This window comes from Lontra canadensis, unplaced genomic scaffold (assembly GCF_010015895.1).
Source record: "Lontra canadensis isolate GAN:19392208 unplaced genomic scaffold, GSC_riverotter_1.0 scaffold104, whole genome shotgun sequence".
Classification (NCBI taxonomy): domain Eukaryota; kingdom Metazoa; phylum Chordata; class Mammalia; order Carnivora; family Mustelidae; genus Lontra; species Lontra canadensis.
In genome coordinates, this window is record NW_022631098.1 from 1521838 (window position 1) to 1541889 (window position 20052).

The 20052-nt window shown below is 39.5% G+C and overlaps 1 protein-coding gene and 1 long non-coding RNA gene across 4 annotated transcripts in view; one reads left to right on the top strand and one right to left on the bottom strand.

Annotated features, from left to right (window-relative positions):
- CWF19L2 (CWF19 like cell cycle control factor 2) overlaps positions 1-20052 on the bottom strand; it is a 136018-nt gene that overhangs the window by 102531 nt on the left and 13435 nt on the right. For 2 of the 3 annotated variants that reach the window (XM_032838471.1, XM_032838470.1), the window contains exons 4-6: positions 12068-12178; positions 11228-11347; positions 6148-6241 (exon numbers count right to left, since the gene is read on the bottom strand). In XM_032838471.1, coding sequence (XP_032694362.1) covers positions 6148-6241; positions 11228-11347; positions 12068-12178 — 325 coding nt within the window. Of the gene's footprint in view, positions 1-6147; positions 6242-11227; positions 11348-12067; positions 12179-13087; positions 13219-20052 lie in introns of those variants that run through there. The other variant, XM_032838472.1, reaches the window with a different exon arrangement.
- LOC116855613 lies at positions 331-19287 on the top strand. The gene is made up of 3 exons (XR_004380398.1): positions 331-507; positions 3375-3381; positions 19260-19287. It is a non-coding gene; the product is annotated as an uncharacterized LOC116855613 (long non-coding RNA).

Consider the following 20052-nt stretch of genomic DNA (forward strand, 5'->3'; position numbering starts at 1 on the left):
AGGGAACAATTTACAGACCAGGCTTAAAACAATGAGCGGGACTTCTATAAACAAAGATAAGAATAGGCAGGGCATTCCCAGAAATAAAGAATAAAAGTACACACATGGCAGGGAAAAAGCCACCTCAGATACAGCACGAAGAACAAATAGGAAGTTACAGATGGTAATAATGAAATGTGTATCAAAACAATCTGAGGGTTTTGAAGGGGCGGGGGGTGGGAGGTTGGGGGAACCAGGTGGTGGGTACTAGAGAGGGCACGGATTGCATGGAGCACTGAGTGTGGTGCAAAAACAATGAATACTGTTACGCTGAAAAGAAATTTAAAAAAAAAATTATTCTATGCAGTCATGATCCCCAACTATGAAAATCTGAATGCCTTCAACGAACTTTATTAAGCGCTTATATTTCCATCTACACACATCACATTTTCAATATGCATAAAGAAATTTAATCAATTACTTAAGTCAAAACTTTGTTCCTGATTTTCCCTGTACAAAAATAGGATTGTTTTGGATCACTCCAGTTCTAAAATCAACAAAAACACACACAGACCACAAAAGACATATGTAAGAATCTTCATAGTGGAAAAGTCTGCAGTAACACCAGCTTAGAAATCAATCCAGAAGTTCACCATCAGTAAAACGGATATATAGCATGAATTATGATACATTCCTAAAATAGACTATTATACAGCAATGAAAATCAATGACTGCACCAATACATATCAACGTGGATGAATCTGAAAATGTGACCACAAGCAGCAGGAACCAAAAAGGGAGCAGAGTACTTACTATCTGATTCCAGGAAAAACTGACTTTGGTGCTAGAAACCAGAATAGTGGTCAGCCTTCTGACAAGAGCACAGTTGACTAGAAGGGTCACAGAGGGAGCTTTTTGGGATGCTAATAATATTGTGTTTCTTAAAAAGTATGCTGATGATACAGATACTCAGTTTGGGAAAATGATCAGTCTGTACACGGAATGATTTCTATACTTTTTTTGCATGTGTTAAGTTTTAATAAAAAGTTTAAAGAAAAAAAGATTTTTCATTCCTCTAATTCCAGTCTCACTCAAATCTCAAAAATTTGTCTATGTTAAGCATTCAGAATCTTCTAAGATAATGGGTCTTTCTTTACAGGTCTAAAATACTATGTACTTCAAAACCTAGATCTCTAGGGGCACCTGGGTGGCTCAGTGAAGCCTCTGCCTTCAGCTCAGGTCATGGTCTCAGGGTCCTGGGATCTAGCTCTGCATTGGGCTTTCTGCTCAGCAGGGAGCCTGCTTCCCCCTCTCTCTCTGCCTACTTGTGATCTCTGTCTGTCAAATAAATAAGTGAAATCTTTAAAAAAAAAAAAAAAAAGGTCTCTAGTTAACTCAATGATTCACTTTTCTTTCAAGTTTATTTTGCTCTTGCTATCTTTTTATTTTATCTAGTCTTTGATTTCAAATTTAACAAGGCAGTTAGTGAAGGAAGCTAGTCTAAATCTTCAATTTATACAAAGAGAAGCCCACTGTCATTAATACCTATGTTAATGTCCCAGCTACATAAGTTCAGAGTTATCTAGAAACTGGTAAGATACTGATGGGCAGAGTGAAGATTTCCTGCACAATCACCAATATAGTAACACAGTTCAGAGAAAATCACCAATATATTAACATAGTTCAGAGAAAAAAAAAATCTCAGAGAAATAGGAAGACTTTTACTCTTATGTTAACATTTATCAAGGAAATCAAACAAGAATAAAAATTTTCAGTGAATTCAATTATGAGTAAAATTCACAGTCTTTGGAACATATCTTTAGTTGATTATATGTTCTATTTCAATAGTCTTATTAATCTTATAATTAGAGATACAATAATAAAATATTTTTAACAGGAAAATCATCAGATATTTTAAAAGCTAATAAAAAATAATTTACAGCACCATTCACCATGAAATTCACTCTAACAAATATTTAGCAAATATTTACTATGAATATGAAAATGTGCTGAACATAATAGGAAGTAAAAACATGAATAAAACATAGTCCAGTGCACACGGTGCGACCATGCCGGGCTCCGGGACCGGCTGCAGTCCCTCGGGCCTGTGCTCTTCCAAGCGGTTTGGGAAGCTCCCTTTCTAGCACTTACAACCACCTTTGATTCTGTACATCCCGCGGGATTCCCACTGGTCTCCATTTGTATTCTACCCAGGCTGCCCTGACTGCCTCTAGAGGTCACTTCTGCCTTTCCGTGGCAAAATGGTGTGCTAACTCTTAAAAACCAAAGCCACAGTAAACACATCTGGGATGGATAATCATCGTCTCTCAGAAAAGGTTGCAGAGCCGATGCTTACTTGCTGAAATTCACGGAGGAAGATTCTGAAGGGTAGAAAACAGATCGAGAATCAAAGCTTCTGTAGCAGGGTCCAGCCCTACCGCCAGCTGCAACAGCAGTGGCCATGTCATCAGTCCTCGAGTGAGATCACCTTCAGGAATGGATGGGAGATGGCATTTATTCTGACTATCTCTGGGCTGATTTTCTAATAGCTGGGAAGCTATTTCTAGACAACGTGAACCTAAGGAGACTTCTATCCAGGTTTTACAGCTATTTGCCTCAAAACCCTGTTGTAGCTTATCAATTTCATAAGCACTTATTTCTGAAAACATCTTTTACTGTAAATTTAGGTTAAGAGGCAATATCCCGTGAATGCTCTGATATTAAGACGCACGGCTGTTATGAAAATACAAAAGCATTTAATGTTGCCTACTATTATTCCCACTTGGAGCAAGTGTTAGGTGAAGACTGAGAAACCATTCTTTTCTTACATAAAATACAGGTGCATACATATTCTGTAGGCAATATTCAGAAACTGAATGGGATCACATACAATTTATCTTTCTGTTTTCATTTCTAAACTGGGCTTAACCAGGTAATAATGAAAGGATGATAAAACATCAAACATTCATCAAAATGCTGTTTTTTCATATTTTGCTTTACACCATACTTTCGTTCAGTAGCTTATCATATTATTTACTTAGTAAAGGTACTGTACTAGCTGCTGGGGATAAAAGGTAAGCAGCAACAGCCACTCTCTCTACCTGCCCAGAGCATATCATCTCATTAGAGATGGGCGTTTCAAAAACCATGGAAATAAATGTGCAATCACTACTGGAAGCCAAGGGACAGAGCTACCAGCACATGCAGCAGCTCACGACCCTGGTCTGGGGGTCAGAAAAGGCCCCTCCGAGGAAGCTCACTCTGAAAGACAAGTAGGAGTTAGCTAGGTAATGGAGGGGAACCTGTGCAAAAGCCCTGTGAGCCCTGTAAACAAGGCCTGCAAGAGCACCAGCCACCAGAGACCTGAGCATGCAGGGCTGCCCGGCCTCCTGAAGGCTGTTTGTTTTTGTCCCAAGAACCATGGGATGCCCTTGAAGAATTTTAAAGGAGGAGGCCTCTGACAGCACTGGTCTCACTTTCTGAGAACCTCATTACGGTTGTCTCGTGGAGGATGGGTTAGAGGGGCAGCCAGCACACTGCAGAGGGGCTGGAAAGGGCAGAATCAAGAGATGACATGGCCCAGGGTGGTGCGCAGAAAAGGGGACTTGGTTCAGATGAGGCTACCAGACGTTTTCTGTTCTTTCCATTCTTTCCATTTAATGCTGCATAGAGGACACTTCCCATTAAAACTATTTTAAGCAAGAAAATTCTGATTTGCTTTACGCTTTTGAGTTGCAAAATCTGCTTCCATAAGCAAGGGTGAGACCTCTGGCAGCAAAGAGTAACAGAAAAACTCTTATTCTCTATCTCTAAAGAATGAGGCTTAATAAGCTAATACTATACAGAACCATCCTAGGGTTTTTAGTGGGGGTGTGTCCTTATGCAGCTATTTTCCTTAACCTCTGGATGTGCCAATTTGGCAGAAAATTAAATGCTTGAACTTGACATCAAATTAAGCTGGCTGGCTTTAAATAGATTTTTTCAAATACAAATTACATGCTCACTCTGGAAAAAAATCTGACATAGATGTATGACAAAATAAAGGGTGAAAGTACACTTTGCTTTCCATCTTTGAGAGGCACAGAAGAGTGTGCTGGGAAGGAAGCGGGCTCTGGAGCCAAACTCTTTGGATTCAAATGCTGGTCTGGATACTTGCTAGCCATGAACTTGAAGAATTTACTTCAACTCTTCTTGTAAAATAGAAATAAAAAAAAGAAAAAAATAGAGCTGTAACTCTTAACTCCAGAGAACACACCAATGATGGCCAGAAGGAAGGTGCAGGGGGGGATGGGGATGAAGGAGGGCACCTGCCGTGGCGAGCACCCGGCGCTGTGTGGAAGTGTTGAATCACTAACTTGTACACCTTTAACTGAGACTACACTATGTTAACTAACTGGAATGTAAATAAAAATGTTTAAAAAATCAAGTAAACAACTCAGAGAGGTCAAGCAACTTTCCCAAAATCAAAAAGCTACTAAGTAGAAATGCCAAAAATACTAATCCCAAGTAGCCTAAGTCCAAATTCTGAGTCCTTAACACTACCACTATGTCACCTCTACATAGCTCCTTCATACTCAAGTGGTACCACTGTCAGGGGCCTAACCAGCTCAGCCCGACCACAGGTCCACACAGAATGACTACACTATCCACATACGCAGTCCAGCCTGCAGATCATTTAAAACTTAATGTCAACTCTGGGATCTAAACCTCTGACAGACGAGCCCTGTCATTCTTCCTCCTTCTAAATAAGAGTAATAATGGGAAAGGGAGGTGGTGAAGGGGAAAAGAAAAAAGGCTCTCTAAAAGCTTTTTATTAGATCATTTTTCTTGTCATATCTGAGATTATGCTGTTTCGGCCAGTTGAAAGATCCTACCTACAGTACAACACTGCGTCTTCCACACTCAAGAAGCCGAGAACCTACTGGCTGCAAATACCCAAAGGTTCAGTTGGTCAATTCTAAGTGTTCCCCACAGGTTAATTTACTAACTGTCCTCTGACAACAATGGTAGCAAAAGCCTGGATCAAAAAATCAGCTCAACATAGTAACGGTTCAGCGAGCTAACCTACTGCCCTAAACTTATGCTTTTAAATTACCAAAAATGTATCTCAAAGAGATTCTTTGTGTGACAAAGAGTTACTATGTTACAACCCAGCAGAGACATTTCTATCTATGCTGAAAGCCAATAAAGAAAATGCTACAATTACTAAGAGCACGGGAAACCGCTGAAGAAAAATTATAAACAAACTTACAGGGTGGATTTAGAAACATCTCCACGTAAAACACGAAAAGAATATCTACGAATGGCCAAAATAAAAATAAAGAATACAACAAAAAGCATGAGAATCTTTTGATAAACCACTGAAAGGAAAAGACAGCCCCATATTTGACACCACTACTATCTCTGCACCACGTTAGCTAGAGCTAAATAAACTCTTCACGGACTCGTCATTGCAACATGTAACTGGCATATAAATATTTTTAAATTATGGTATCAAGTGTGATTATGTGACACTTAAGTATTTTATCTCCATCTGCTGGAAATAACACCATCCTAAAGTAAATAACAAATTTTATGAATGCTGGCAAAGTAGGAGTTTCTGAAGATATGAAATCACTTAAATATTTATGCATTATTTTCATTAAATCTCAGACTTAATGCTTTTTCACATTTTGTTACAGAATTTGTAACAAACCAAAGCATTATTATACTCTCACAGAATCATACTTTGTATTAATCCATCCAAAACAGAAACTCAAATATGGAAGCATTATCAAGCACAAAATATATACAGTTCATCAATTTGTTCCCAAACATATATAGTTAAAATAATCCTCCCAGGTACTAAATTTAAATAAGGCCTCAAAAGACTGCACATATTTTATCTGCTTCGTCATTATGTTATCTGAACCTTTAGTAATAATCCATAGGCACTCATAACATGAAACCATGTGTATTCCACATCAGATAATCAATAAACTTACAGTTGTTTGGCAAATATAGAAATAAACACAGAGAATTCTGGACATAATCAAAACTATAGCACCAAGCAGAAATCATTAATATTTGAATAACCAAATCTTGCCAGTCTACTAACTTTGGTCATTTCCTGAGGAATACCAAGTTATAAGACATGCTTATGTGGCTACAACCAAAATCTGGAGATACCTTTGGTAACTGATGACACGTTACAGTCTTCTGGGGGAAGACCTGTCCCGCCATCTTTCCAGTATGGATTCAATTCTCTCTCCAGCAGTCTGGACTAGAACGAAACATTTTCAGAGATCACAATTTAAAAGTAACCTCACCATAAAATCCGTTAATAAATAATACATCTGAAACTCAGTTAACAATTGTAACCTTGGACAAATATTTTAAGTACTCCTAAGAGACGCTCTTCTGCAACTTGAAAAAAATAACATCTAAATTAACATTGATGCCTACTATGAGCCAGAAATGCTCTCAATGCAGAAGATCTCATGAACAGTCAATATGCCTAACTCAGCTCTTGCTAGTTTATGAGATAGTGAGGAACAGGGACAACAAACAAGTAACTGACATAGGCCTCAGAGGAGGAAGTGTGGAGTGCTAAAGCCACACACAATTTAACCCCCTCTCACACTGACAGATCAGGGACTTCCGAGAGGAAGTAACACATGCAGCCTTGGACCTAAAGAGGAGCAGGAGTCAGCCAAATTCTCTTTTGTGAGGGAAGAAGGCACAGAAATGCTCCAGAGAGAATGAATAACAGCATGTTTGGAAAAACCCAGGAGGAAATAGAAAGCTTTCAAGGAACTTAAGATTATCCAGACTGTCCTAAAACCTAGAAGTCTGAGTGAGTCGTCATGAGAGATTAGGTTGTAGAATCATCAGGGATGAGGGCCAAGTCCTGCTGGGGTTCCATGCCGGGGCAATGGCAAATCATGAAAGTGACTGGCTCTGAACTACACGAAGAACAAGTGGACTCAGAGTGGAGGAAAGAAAGAAGACAAGCAAGATCAGAGGGAGAAATCTGGTCAGACTGGAAAAGAGCTGATGGCAGCCTTGTCACCAGTCGAGCGCCTCCTGTGTCCCAGGCACTGGGCCAGGCACTGCGGCTCGAAGGAGTAAGCCAGGTGGTCTTCCCATCAGAGCAAAGGCGGTCTGCAGACAGGAGAAAGACAATGGAGCAAGTCCGAAACAGCTGAGTGCTATGGCAAAGCATGCTAGAGAGCCACAGACTGGGGCACCTGCCTTAACCTTAGAAGTCAGAAAATGCTTCTTAAAACTAATATAGCAAATAGATGGAGAAGAATGAATAGAGTGAAACATTATTTTCTAGTACTATGTATCAACCCTACCACTGGAAACAAAAATGGTGGATAAAAATTTTTTTAAAAAGTTTTTAAAAAATATTCGTGAGCTGACAAAACAGTACAGAATCTTCAAAGTACAAAATTTAAGTTCAAGGTTAATGTAGAAGATAAGCAAAACCATAAGGATTTGATTTTTAGTTTATACCAAAAAAGATTCCATTATCTCCCTTGTTAGACTACCACAAAACCTCCAAGAGTCTATAATCAAGGAATTTCTTCCAATGGTCTTGTGCAGATACTCAAAGAGATATACTTGACAAGAGTCTAGACAAACTGTGAGATACTATGTGAAAATATACAAAAGTAAAAGAACTGGATGTATAAACAACTACACCAATCAGTAAGAAAAAGACAACCCTAAAAAAAATAAGCACATAAGCAATTCATACTTTAAGAAATATGAACGACAAAAAAAAAAAGATCTCTCACAGTAATCAGGCAAATGCATATAAAAACAATGAAATGCCATTTCTCACTCATTAATTAGCATGGCAAAAATTCAAAAGTTTGACCATACAGATACTAAGTATGGTAAAGAAACATACACTGTTGGTTGGAGCACCCGGGTAGCTCAGTAGATTACGTGTCTGCCTTTGGCTCAGGTCATGATCTCAGGGTCCTGGGATGGGGCCCCATGTTGGGCTCCACACTCAGCAGGGAGCCTGCTCTCTCTCCTTCTCCCCCTCCCCCCCCAAATAAATATATCTTAAAAAGAAAGAAAGAAACATACATTGTTGAGGCAGAATAAGCTGTTAAAATCTCTTTGCAAGTATTTGTAAAAGATAGGTGCCTATCTTACAACTTAGCAACTCCACTTCTAGATGTGCACTACGGAGAAGTCCAAACACACGTGAATGAGGAAATGCACACAAGGACCTTCATTTGGCACTGTGTAAATAGTGAAAAACAGCAAACAATGCCAATGTCCACAGACTGCCACAAGAAATGGACATCTACCATATGGCATAGTTAGGTGATGAAAGACTACACAGTGATTAAGAGGGAGGAACAGGCTTCCTGCTGAGCAGGGAGCCCAACATGGAGCTCAATCCCAGGATCCTGGGATCATGGCCTGAGCCAAAAGCAGACACTTAACGACTGAGCCACCCAGGCGCCCCTGATTTTATATTTTTAAGTGTTAACTGCAATAAATCAATTACATGACCTACATTTTGAAACACACCAGCCTAGAGCACAAAAGAAATGATATCCTGAAAAACCAGAAGAGACATAAAATCAGCACACTTCACACTGAAGCTTCAGTTAAAAACCATCATCAGACTTCTTCCCATTATCTTCATTTTATCCCCACCCCCATAATAAGAATCAACATATGATTCTAAGGCAAGGTCCATTATTTCAGGTAAGAGGAAAAATTTCATAGTGCATATCAAGTTAGGCCTTGAAGGATAAACAAGATGCAGACTTACAAAGAGAAAGGGAATTCCCTTAGAAAGAAACTGATGAACAAAGATGCAGAGAGAGGAATTTGCAAAGACATGAGGGAATGTAATTACACTAGTTTGGTTGAGTATGAATTACCCAAGAAAAAGAATCCAAACCAATAAGTTTGGACTCTATTCATGGGAGCATTGGGGTGGGGGGGTTGGGGGGGGGTATTAAAGAAGAGTAAATATGGCATCTTTCTTTTCCATGCAAGCTCTGAACAAGTTCAGAAATAGAACTAAACCTTAAGGAAATACAAGACAAAAACTAGCTCTATTGCTGATGAAGACTAATTTGGAAGAGACTTTTTCTTTCAGTAAAATCCAAATGGGCCTATTAACTGAACAGCACAACAAGGCAGACTTCCCCACGTACAGTCAGCACCGTGCCAACCCCTCCTCCCCTCACTCCCCACGTGGGCTCTGGAGCCAGCCTGGTCCATAAGCAGAGAGCGCAGGTATGCCTAGTGCATTCCTTCCAAATTTTCCAAAAGAAAGTTCACTCCATGTCCTCAAGGACAGAAGGAGGAAAGAGCGTGGCCCAAAATACCCTAGTGGAGCTTCTTCCACCAGAAAGGAAACATCAGAAATGGTTAAGACAATCCCCTTCCCTTGAATCACAAGGACTTCTAAAGAGAGTAAGACCATGATCAGAGCTGTACTTTGAAAATATTAATCTGACACTTGTCATAGGATGCTAGGTGAGAAATGAAGAGCTTCCTGAAATTGCCCGCACAAGAGTAAATCAGGGCCTGAACCTTAGTAATACCTTACACGATTCTTCATTCCAGGGGCCGTCCCCAGCTCATCACACACAGGAACTCCGCTCCAGTACAGATGAGACTGAGGCCCCCAGAGAAGACACACCACTAACAAGGGCACTCCAGCAGGAATGAAGAGGATGATACAAAGGCAAAAGACAAAAACTCCACAGGCAAGTAGGCAGATCAGTGGATGCCGGCTCCAATGAATCAAAGAAGTTCATGTAAGAGTTTGTAAGAAAAGATTATGTTAATTAGAAAACCTGGAATTCAAAGCTGGAAAGGTGGTGAGATAAAGAACAAATAATTACTGTTTCTTAGGAAAATGAAGATGATTTTTATGTAATCGTATTTCTAAGAATAACTGGTCACTACCTCAATCTGTTGAAGGTATTCAAGGTTTTACTCTGTTCTGTGGTTTGACATGGAGAACATGCCTGACCAGGATACAAACAAAGCACAAGACCACAACCTAGGGTTACCCTAACACGCCAAAATATCAATGCCCACCAATGGCAGGGCAGGATTTCAGAAGCAAGTTTGTCCCAGCCTGGGTAATCCCAACTTCCAGACCTCACACAGCTTCCCTGCACACTGGTCATCCCCACTAGTGCTCCGTTTACTCTCCCTCTCCTCTCTGAAGATAAGACTCCAACTGTGTCAGGTCTCAGAGACAAGATATGTTCCAGAACTTAGTCAAGAACTTAGTCATAATCCCTGCCCTCCAATGCTCCATGTGAACAGCTGCTTAATTAATAAGTCAATCCCATGTACCAAATCTCCATTTTCAGAATTAATATTAAATGGGGGGGTGGCAGTCAGAAAACAACACTGCTCATAGGACGCTTACTATGATCACTCTTAACCTTTTTCATTTATTGGTCCCTCTATGGTGTATTCAAGGTAAACTCTTAAAGATGATCTTCTTGTTCACTAATTTTCTCTTTAGCTGTATTCAATCTGTTGTTTGCTCGTTTACTGAGTTTCTCATTCTAATTCCAATTGTGAATTTTTATTTCTTTAAGTTCTTGTTGGCTCTTACCCAGACCTGCCTTCATAATAATCTTTTATTGCTTATTCACATTTCCATACCTCCAGTTACTGTATAAAAGCTATTAAATACCCCAACGGATAAAGGCTCTTTGGGTCTGATTCTACTGTTCATTATTTCAGATGACTGCCATGTATGGATGGACTATCCTTGTATTTTCATGTATTTTGTGATTCTAGATCATAAGAGTTCTTCTGGGAAACCTGTGATGCCTAAATTGACAATGGGACCCTCCAGAGAGCATTGGCGTTCACTCCCACCAAGCACTTCAAAGTACTTGAAAACTAAGTACTTCAACACAAGAATATTTTCAAATGAAGTCTCACCTTGAAGAGTTTCAGACCACACAGGCAGCACAGTTCAAGCCAAAACCCTTGTGAATCCAAGCTGTGAACCAAACTCAATATTCACCCAATTACATGTGCCCTGGATCTATCAATCTAGTTCAGCATTAAAATGGCTTCCTACAGGAGATGCATCTTTAAGAACTTCTGCCCCATTTCATAGTTGTCCCCACCAATACTATTAAATACCACAAAAGATAATAAAATATTTCACAAGTAAAACCGCATTTGTATAAATATCTCATTGCTGATTAAAGGCAAATTAGAAGTTAAAGCATTCTCAATACCTTACCCGTTCCAGGGCTTGGGTTTTCTCTCTCTCTATTTTCCTCATAGCTTCCTTGTCAGCTCTGAGTGACGATGAGGACACAGTTTTAACAGACATAAAATCAACCGTCATCCACTCATCTCTCTTAAAAAAAAAAAAAAAGTTACTTCAATCTACATTGATTAGAAGTGAACAATTAAACACTTGGGACGCTGGAGGCACGCGCACCTGGCTCAAATCCTACATGTGCCTGTCCTGATGCAAGTTTTCTAGTCCCCCCGCGCCTTAGTCTCTCTCCTGTAAAACAGAATAAATTCCTCCCTTTAAGGACTGTTTTAAGGAGTAAAGCAGAGAAAAGATTTAAGGCACACAGTCTGGTGCCTGACATGGAACAGGCACTCAAACACCAGCTCCTTCCACCTTTCTGTGCTGCGGCCAACAGCGTCTAAGCTGCGTTCTCACAGCAGCAAATGAACGACAGCCTCACATCTGTGAACTCTTCAACTCTAAATCTGCTAAGGGGAATTAAGACATGATCTGGTGGAGAAATAAAAACTGAGCAAACTCTCCTCACTCAGATACACGTAACGGTATAGAGCTTCAGGACAGGAGAGGAACATGATGCTTTTCTAGCAATAACTAGAGGGAAGAAACCCTCTGTGGAACCAGAACAGCGGTCAGTACTCCCTTTCTCACGAAGAAGAACGGAAGTCTGAAGACTAAGCAAACAGCGTCACTGCCAGAATTATTCATCAAAGTATATACTGTTTTCAAAGTCCAATTTTCCTCTTGAAGCATCTGTCATTTTAACATTCATCTATTCTTAGCTATTCACACTTCTTTCTTTAAAACCAGGTGACCTACCTGGATAGATGCGTTGTCTTCTCTTTCTGAATTCTCCCCTTTCGCTTTCCAAGCCTTTTCTCCGCCAGAAGTCTGGGATGGGACAGCCTCAACCCACTCATCTTCAGAGCTCTAAGAATATTTAGCATACACGTGAAATTCTCAAACTTGCAGACTTGCATATAAAAATTCTATGTTGTTAAATGGTGAACTCAGATTTCTAGAAAAAAAATTTAGAGTCGACTTCCCCTTTAAAAAGGTACATTGAAAATATGAACAAAGAACATGTAAACCCACTCTTTTGGGATAAGCCCATGAAACACCACGACTGTTGTCATGCTGAGGGAAAGCGAAAACAAAAGATTAGAACTGACAACAGAGAACCCACTTCAACACAGAGCTTCGGTTCCTACCAACATTAAGCAATACTGACATTTTTGTTTAACTAGAACAAGGGAAACAACACTCAAGTAAATGACTTTGTCTCTAAGTTTCAAATTTTTAAATTTCCCTGGGTCTAAAAATGCAGAGATCTCAGTTAACAGCCAGGCTGGTAAGGCACTTTGTTACTGTGTTTAAATACCAGGTTATTAAATCAGCTACAAAGTATTTAGCCAACATCTCCTATGTGCTCAGCATTATGCCAAGTTCTGGGTTCTGTTTTCCACAAATACATCAATCAACTCCTTCTATGTTAAGTACTATAATAAATACTTTTGCATATGTTCTCAAGATGACTCCTTAAAACTACCCTACATAAAATACTATTTGGTTTTAGAGATAAGAAAAGCTTCCCCAAATTAGGTAACTTGCCCAAGCTACATGGTATCCAAGTAGGAGAACCAGAATAGAAATCTAGATCTGTCTGGCTCTATCATCTACTCTTTGGAGCTGTATAGTAAGTGTAGGAAAGATCCTAGAAATCACCCAGTACACAACACTTGCTAATGCAAAGCAGAGAAACTTGGAGGCCAAGGGAAGAAAAGGGATTTCCTGAATGAGAACAATATTCCTTCATATCACAAAGTTCTCGATAATTACCTAACTGGAGAACAACAATATGTCTGGTGAAAGGTATAATTCACATGGAGTAAACACATTTGTGCTGTGGCGTCTCAAGTGCCAACTGTTTTCCAATGCAGAGCAGACTTCATTCATTCATTCATTCAGGCCTTGATTTGGATTCGTAGAAACATTAGAACTAGCTATTTACATATACAGTTACAATTTTTAAGATAATCACTATAAATATGTTTCTGGCCTACTCATATTTACATTGTCAAATCAATTTAGAAAGGGCTGCATGTGTCGTGATGAGCACAGGGTGACCTATGGAAGTTTTGAGTCACTGAACTGCATCCCTCAAACTAACATAACAATAAGTGCTAACTAACTGGACTTGAAGTAAAAACTGACTTTAAAAAAAGCAATTGAGAGAACTGGTTCCTACCACTTGGTATTATCCACTATAAAGGGAGTCTATAATCTGAAAGATTTATTAGCACATTCCTTGGGGGAAAGCCAATCTGCTAAGATCATGCTGGAAACAAAAAATGTTTACATTAGTGTTCCACAGGATTCTGTTGAAGGTCTTTTTTTTTTTTTTTTTAAGATTTTATTTTTAAGTAATCGCTACATCCAACGTGGGGCTTGAACTTCAAACCACGAGATCAAGTCTTATGCTCTCCTGAGTGGGCCAGGCGCCCCCCGGAAGGCCTTCTTCTGAAACTACAGGTTTTCTCTACCCTCTGAAATGCTAACCCATCCCTTCCAAGTCACTGATCAGGGCCATAAGCTGCTTCCCCACCACAGCTGCAAACCATCTCCACCCCTGCATAAACCCAATCACCATGCCCTTTACAACTTCAGTTGAGCTAGACTCTTAATCACATCTAGTGTTCCTCTTCCTGGTCCCTGGTCAGCCCTCTCTTCCACTCCCTTAGCTTCCTCCCCACTTTGAAGCATTTATCAGTTTTACATTTACTTGCATGACTGATTAATCTCACAGCAAGTTCTACCAGGAAAGCAACCACATCTGCTCTCGCCTAGAGACCACGCTTAATACCCTGGCAGAGAGGTGATGCTCATCATCTTCTTAAAGATCTCTCTCAAGTTTTCTACCAAATTCCATTCCACATACAGTCAGCAAATGGCTCTCTCCTTCTTGATCAATAAAAACGAAGTCACTTTAGCTTCCTACCCAACTTCCAACAGAACTATTTATGCCTGAGCCTATCCTTACCTCCTATTAACTCTTCCTCTTTAAAGCTGTTCCTCCTTCACAGATCTTGGCCCCAATGACTCCTGGTCCTCTAGGATGGTTGCACTATCAATCATCTCTTTGTCTCATAGCTTCACCCAAAGCTCTCTATTGCCCTAGAAATATGTTCAAGTATTCCCCATCCTGTGTGTGTGTGTGTGTGTGTGTGTGTGTGTGTGTGAATGAGGGAAGAAGGGGAACACTGACTGCCCTTATGTCTCCCTCTAGCAGACATTTATCTTCCAACTTCTACTCTAAGCCAAATTCTTAAAACAGCAGTCTACACTCTCTGTCTGCACATCCTCACCCAATTCTCAAACTCTACCATGTGGCTTATGTCCCCATTAACCTACTAAAACATCTTCAGAGCTCACCACTGGTTTCCCCTTTGCCCAGTGCAGCAGAATGTTTCCATCTTTTTCTCCCTAGACCTCTGCTGAATACAACTCTGGATAACTCACCTTTTCAACCTCCATGACCCTTCCCAGTTCTCCTCCCATTCTTGGTTTCTTCTTCACTTCCCTCATGCACTTTTCCTCATTTGCTCAGCCCTTAAATACCAATGTTATTTGGGGTTCCATTCTTTGCCCACTACATTTTCTAATCTCTGAACATTCCCCGTTGGCCCTTAAATCCACTCTCATTACTCAAACTACTATCAACTGTACTGATATCTTTCAAATTTGTCTACCCAAAGTCCAGTGATTTAACCAACTACCTACTATATTTGGATGCCATGCCAAACTCAGTAAGAACAAAAAGTTAATCCATCATCTCTTCCATGAAGCCTGTTCCTCCTCCTCTACTACTGAATTCAATTACATGGTACCACCAACCATCCACTTACCCAAGTCAACAATCTCAGGATCAACTTAGCCCTCCCATCTAAACCTACTATTTCCATTTCCAAAGTATTTCTCAAATATACCATACAGCAAACACCATGGGAGCCCTACCATGCCTACCATGGGAATCCCACTTCCATCTCTGGCCATGGCTGATTTGTTCAAAGGTAGGTATCTGACCCCAATTCATATCAATCGGAGTTACTGTCCAGGAATTTGAAATCAAGATTCAGTGGGGCTGCTAAAACTAAAGAGAACTGAAAATGCACTGGCAGAAGCTATTTTTGTCAGGAGGAATAGAATTCAGCAAAAAACTGATCTGTTACCAAGAAAAAAACTGAACTCAGAGAAAAACAAACATGGAAGATGGCAAGATGATTGATAAAAGCATTTGCAACTCTAATTCCAGCCATTCCTGAAACCCAGCTGCATTCCCATACCTACATGTCCTAGGAAACTTTCGTACTCTAATAATGAATTGCCCCTTTTTCTGAATAAGCCAATTAAAGTTTGATCTCTGTTCCCTGCAACCCAGGGACCCAACTAATACATGCCCCTTCCTTTAAAGTATCCGAGATCACATCTTATCTCTCACCTACACAACTGGAATAACCAAATTAGTTTCCTGGACACCAGTCTTTCCTGCTCCCCTTCCTTTTTCCAACCCCACCCTAAATACACCTAGGAGTCAGGTAAAGAGAACACATAAGACCTCTTCTATGGCTTCCTGTCACAAAGCTCCTCTTCTTACTTGTCAACAGACCACTATTTTATTTGGAAACATAATAAATGCCTCCCTTGCTGGTAAGTGAAGACTTACAATCAACTGTCCAATGATATGAAAATAAAGGTATTCTGTGGGACTTCCTGGAAGTCAAATTATGAAAAAGAGAGTATCCTCCCTCTTGTTATCTAGATTAAGAGGTAAGGCTGTAATGATGACAGAGTAGCAAAACGGTAGAACTAGCCTTAGTCCCAGAAGACCACACTAGTCCCAGACTGCCCACCTGGTTTCTTTCATAGGAGAGAAAAGTTAACTATCTTATTTAACCAATGACTATATTGTTTGGCCTCAGCATCATGAGATTACATACTGAAATTATGTATCTATTTATCTAACTAGAAAATGAGTTCCCCAAAGGCTTGAAAACAAAAACCTCTATGTTTATATTCCCTGTATCTATACCAGTGTCTGATAAAGAGTTGGATTCAGTAAAGGTGCACTAAAATTAATTAAATCCTCTTTTTCTACCCTTCCAATAGCCCTAGTCAGAAACTTTAATTAGCAGCCAGAATTCAAGCATTAAATACCAGGCACTGAATGAAAGAAGCATCATGATACACTTAGTACTCTTATTGTTCAGTCACAGTACAGTGAAACCCGAACAATTCTAAAGAACTTGCCTGCCTTCATTCCCTTCCTACTAAATTTGTTTCTCATTTTCACCAGTATACAATCTCCTCACTGCTTTCACACAATTGCTGTTCCTCCTCCCAAATATGCTATGACCTCATTTCTTTTGCTGATTTTAGTTTCAATCCTCCACCTCACCTTGAAGGACTCATACGCCATCAAGCTTAATGTGCCTCCTGACCTAACACGGCTTCCAGAACTCTTCCTCTCCTGTGTGGTCCTCATAATAACCACACCCCTAATCATATAAGAAAAAAATCTGGAAGAGAGAACCAAGACAGCAAAGTGTTACCAGTAACCATCAAAGAAACTTGAGGACTTCTGCTTCTGGCCACGACAAAATAAATGGCATCAGACTAAAAATACATAGAAATAGAATAATAGAAAATATTTGGAACTGTTCTCAGAACATTGACTCTCAGTAATACAGGGCTGTGATCCCTGAAAAGGGAAACAAATGGGGTGAACACTACAGCGTTTTGCCTTGAAACACCTCCCAGACCAAGGGGCACGGAAGGGAAACAGGTATAACTTGGTGTGTTCCAAGGAGGGGAGTTCAGAGTTTGCCTATATTGCCCTCTTTAACTGAAACTCTTGGTAATTTTGTTTTAAAGATTTTATTTATTTATTTGTCACAAAGAAACAGAGAAAAAGCACAAACAGGTGGAACAGCAGGCAGAGAGGTAAGCAGACTCCCTGCTGAGCAGGAAGCCCAATGCAGATCTCAATCCCAGGACGCCAGGATCATGAGCCAAAGGTAAACACTTAACTGACTGAGTGACCCAGGAGCCCCTACATCTTTTTTTTTTCCCACCTTGATTTTCAACCACTCTATGTCCTTAAAGACAATTTTTTTAAACCAAAATTACATAAAGTAAGTTTTATGACAATAATGGGAATAAATTCACACCCAAAAACAGATTAAGAAAAACAAATTAAGAAAGATGTCTTCCTGGGGTGCTTGGGTGCCTCAGTCATTAAGATTCTGCCTTGAGCTCAAGGCATGGTCCCAGAGTCCTGGGATTGAGCCCCATATAGGGCTCCCTGCTCAGCGGGAGGCCTGCTTCTCCCTCTCCCACTCCCCTGCTTATGTTTTCTCTCTCGCTGTGTTTCTCTCTGTCAAATAAATAAAATCTTAATTAAAAAAAAAAAAGTCTTTCTGCATTGCCTTCTTGAACTGAAACTCTTGGCAATTTTTTTTTAAGATTTTTTATTCATTTGACAGATATCACAAGTAGGCAGAGAGGCAGGCAGAGAGAGAGAGGAAAGCAGGCTCCCCAGACAGCCTGATGTGGGGCTCGATCCCAGGACCCCGAGATCATGACCTGAGCCGAAGGCAGAGGCTTAACCCACTGAGCCACCCAGGCGCCCCTTGGTAATTTTTTTTTAAACCAAAATTAAATAGAGTATGTTTTATGACAGTGACAGAATTAAATTCATATCCAAAAATGAATTAAGAAAAACTGGTAAAATCCAAAAATATCTAGAAATTTTAAAATATATATAACGTACAGGTTAAAAAATTAACAAAATCAATTAGAAAATATTTGAAAAACATGACAATGAAAACCTAACACATCAAAATTAGAGATACAACAGTGCCAAAAGAAACATTAATAGATTAAATATTCATTAGAAAAATTGAAGATTTAGAATCAATATCTACCTTAGGATGTTAGAAAGAAAAGAGCAAATTAAACACAAAATAAGTGTTAGGAAAGAAATAATAAAAAGACAGTGGAAATCATTGAAAGAGAAAGTATACAAACAGAAAATCAATAAATCCAAAAGGCACTTCTTTGAAAAAATTAATAAAAATTGATAAACCTCAAACTATACTGACCTAGAAAACAAAGAGAAAACAGAAATAGCAAAATCAGGAATAAAAGAGGGGACACAACCAGATTCTACAGACATTAAAAGGACAATAAGGAAATATCATAAACAACTTGATGACAAAAAATTCACCAATTTAGATGAAATAAGAAAATTCCTTGCAAACTTAACTTGCCAACACTAATTCAAGAATAAACAGAAAATACTTAATATAGATATTAAAGAAATTAAGTTTGGGATTTAAAACCACCCCACGGGGCACCTGGGTGGCTCAGTCATTAAGCGTCTGCCTACGGCTCAGGTCATGATTCCAGGGTCCTGCGATGGAGCCCTGCGGTGGGCTCCCTGCTCTGCGGGAATCCTGCTTTTCCCTCTCCCACTCCACCTGCTTGTATTCCCTCTCTGGCTGTTTCTCTCTGTCAAATAAATAAAATCTTTACAAAAATTTTTAGAAATAAATAAATTTTTTAAAAGCACCCCATAAAGAAAACTCCAGGCAAAGAGGTTCAATGGTAAATTTTAGCAAAGATTTAAGGAAAAACAATCTTCACCAATTTTGCATAAACCCTTCTAGAAAACAGAAGAGGAATTAATTTTAACTCATATACAAGGCCAATAGTATCCTTATACCAAAACCCAATAGTTCTCAACAAATTGTTGGCAAATACAACAGGGGGGGATATATAGATATAGATATAGAAATATAGATATATAGATAACATGATATATATGATACCACACACACCATATTCACCACATACCATAAATAAACAACAATGTCCAAACGAAGTTTACCCAAGACAGCAAGGTGGAATACCACTCAAAAACCAAAATGTAAAAAATTATTAAATAAGTTAGGGGCACCTGGGTGGCTCAGTGGGTTAAAGCCTCGCCTTCGGCCCGGGTCATGATCTCAGGGTCCTGGGATCAAGCCCCACATCAGGCTCTCTGCTCAACAGGGAACCTGCTTCCCCCCCCAATTTCTCTGCCTGCCTCTCTGCCCACTTGTGATCTCTGTCAAATAAATAAATAAAAATAAAATCTTTTTCAAAAATTATTAAATAAGTTAAATTTTTAAAAAATCCAACCCATGTTAATTCTCTGTGTTGACTGAGTAAAGGAGAACAATCAATGCTCATATTAATAAACACAGAAAAAGCACTTAACACAATTCAGTGTTCATTCAACACACCAACTCTCGGGAAAACAAAAACTGAAGACAATTTCCTCACTTTGAAAAGGGCATACAAGAAAAACCCACAGGGAACATCAAGCTTAAAAGTGACAGATAAATGCTTTCCACCTAAGATAAGAAATGGAGCAAGGATATCCACTCTTACCACTTGATTCAATACAATACTGAAATCCTAACTAGTGAAATAAAACAGTAGTAACAAATGAAATAAAAGGAATAGAGATTGGGGGGAAAGTGTCATTTATACATGCCATAAAAAAGTACTAAGAAATCAACAAAAAGAGGGCGCCTCGGTGGCTCAGACAGTTAAGCATATGACTCTTGATTTTGGCTCAGATCATGACAATCTCAGGGTTGTGGGATCAAGCCCAGTATGGAGCCTGCTTAACAGTCTCTCTCCCGGCAAAGACATGGAGACAGAAGCGTGCCTGAACCATTGGTGAGAGAGACTGTATC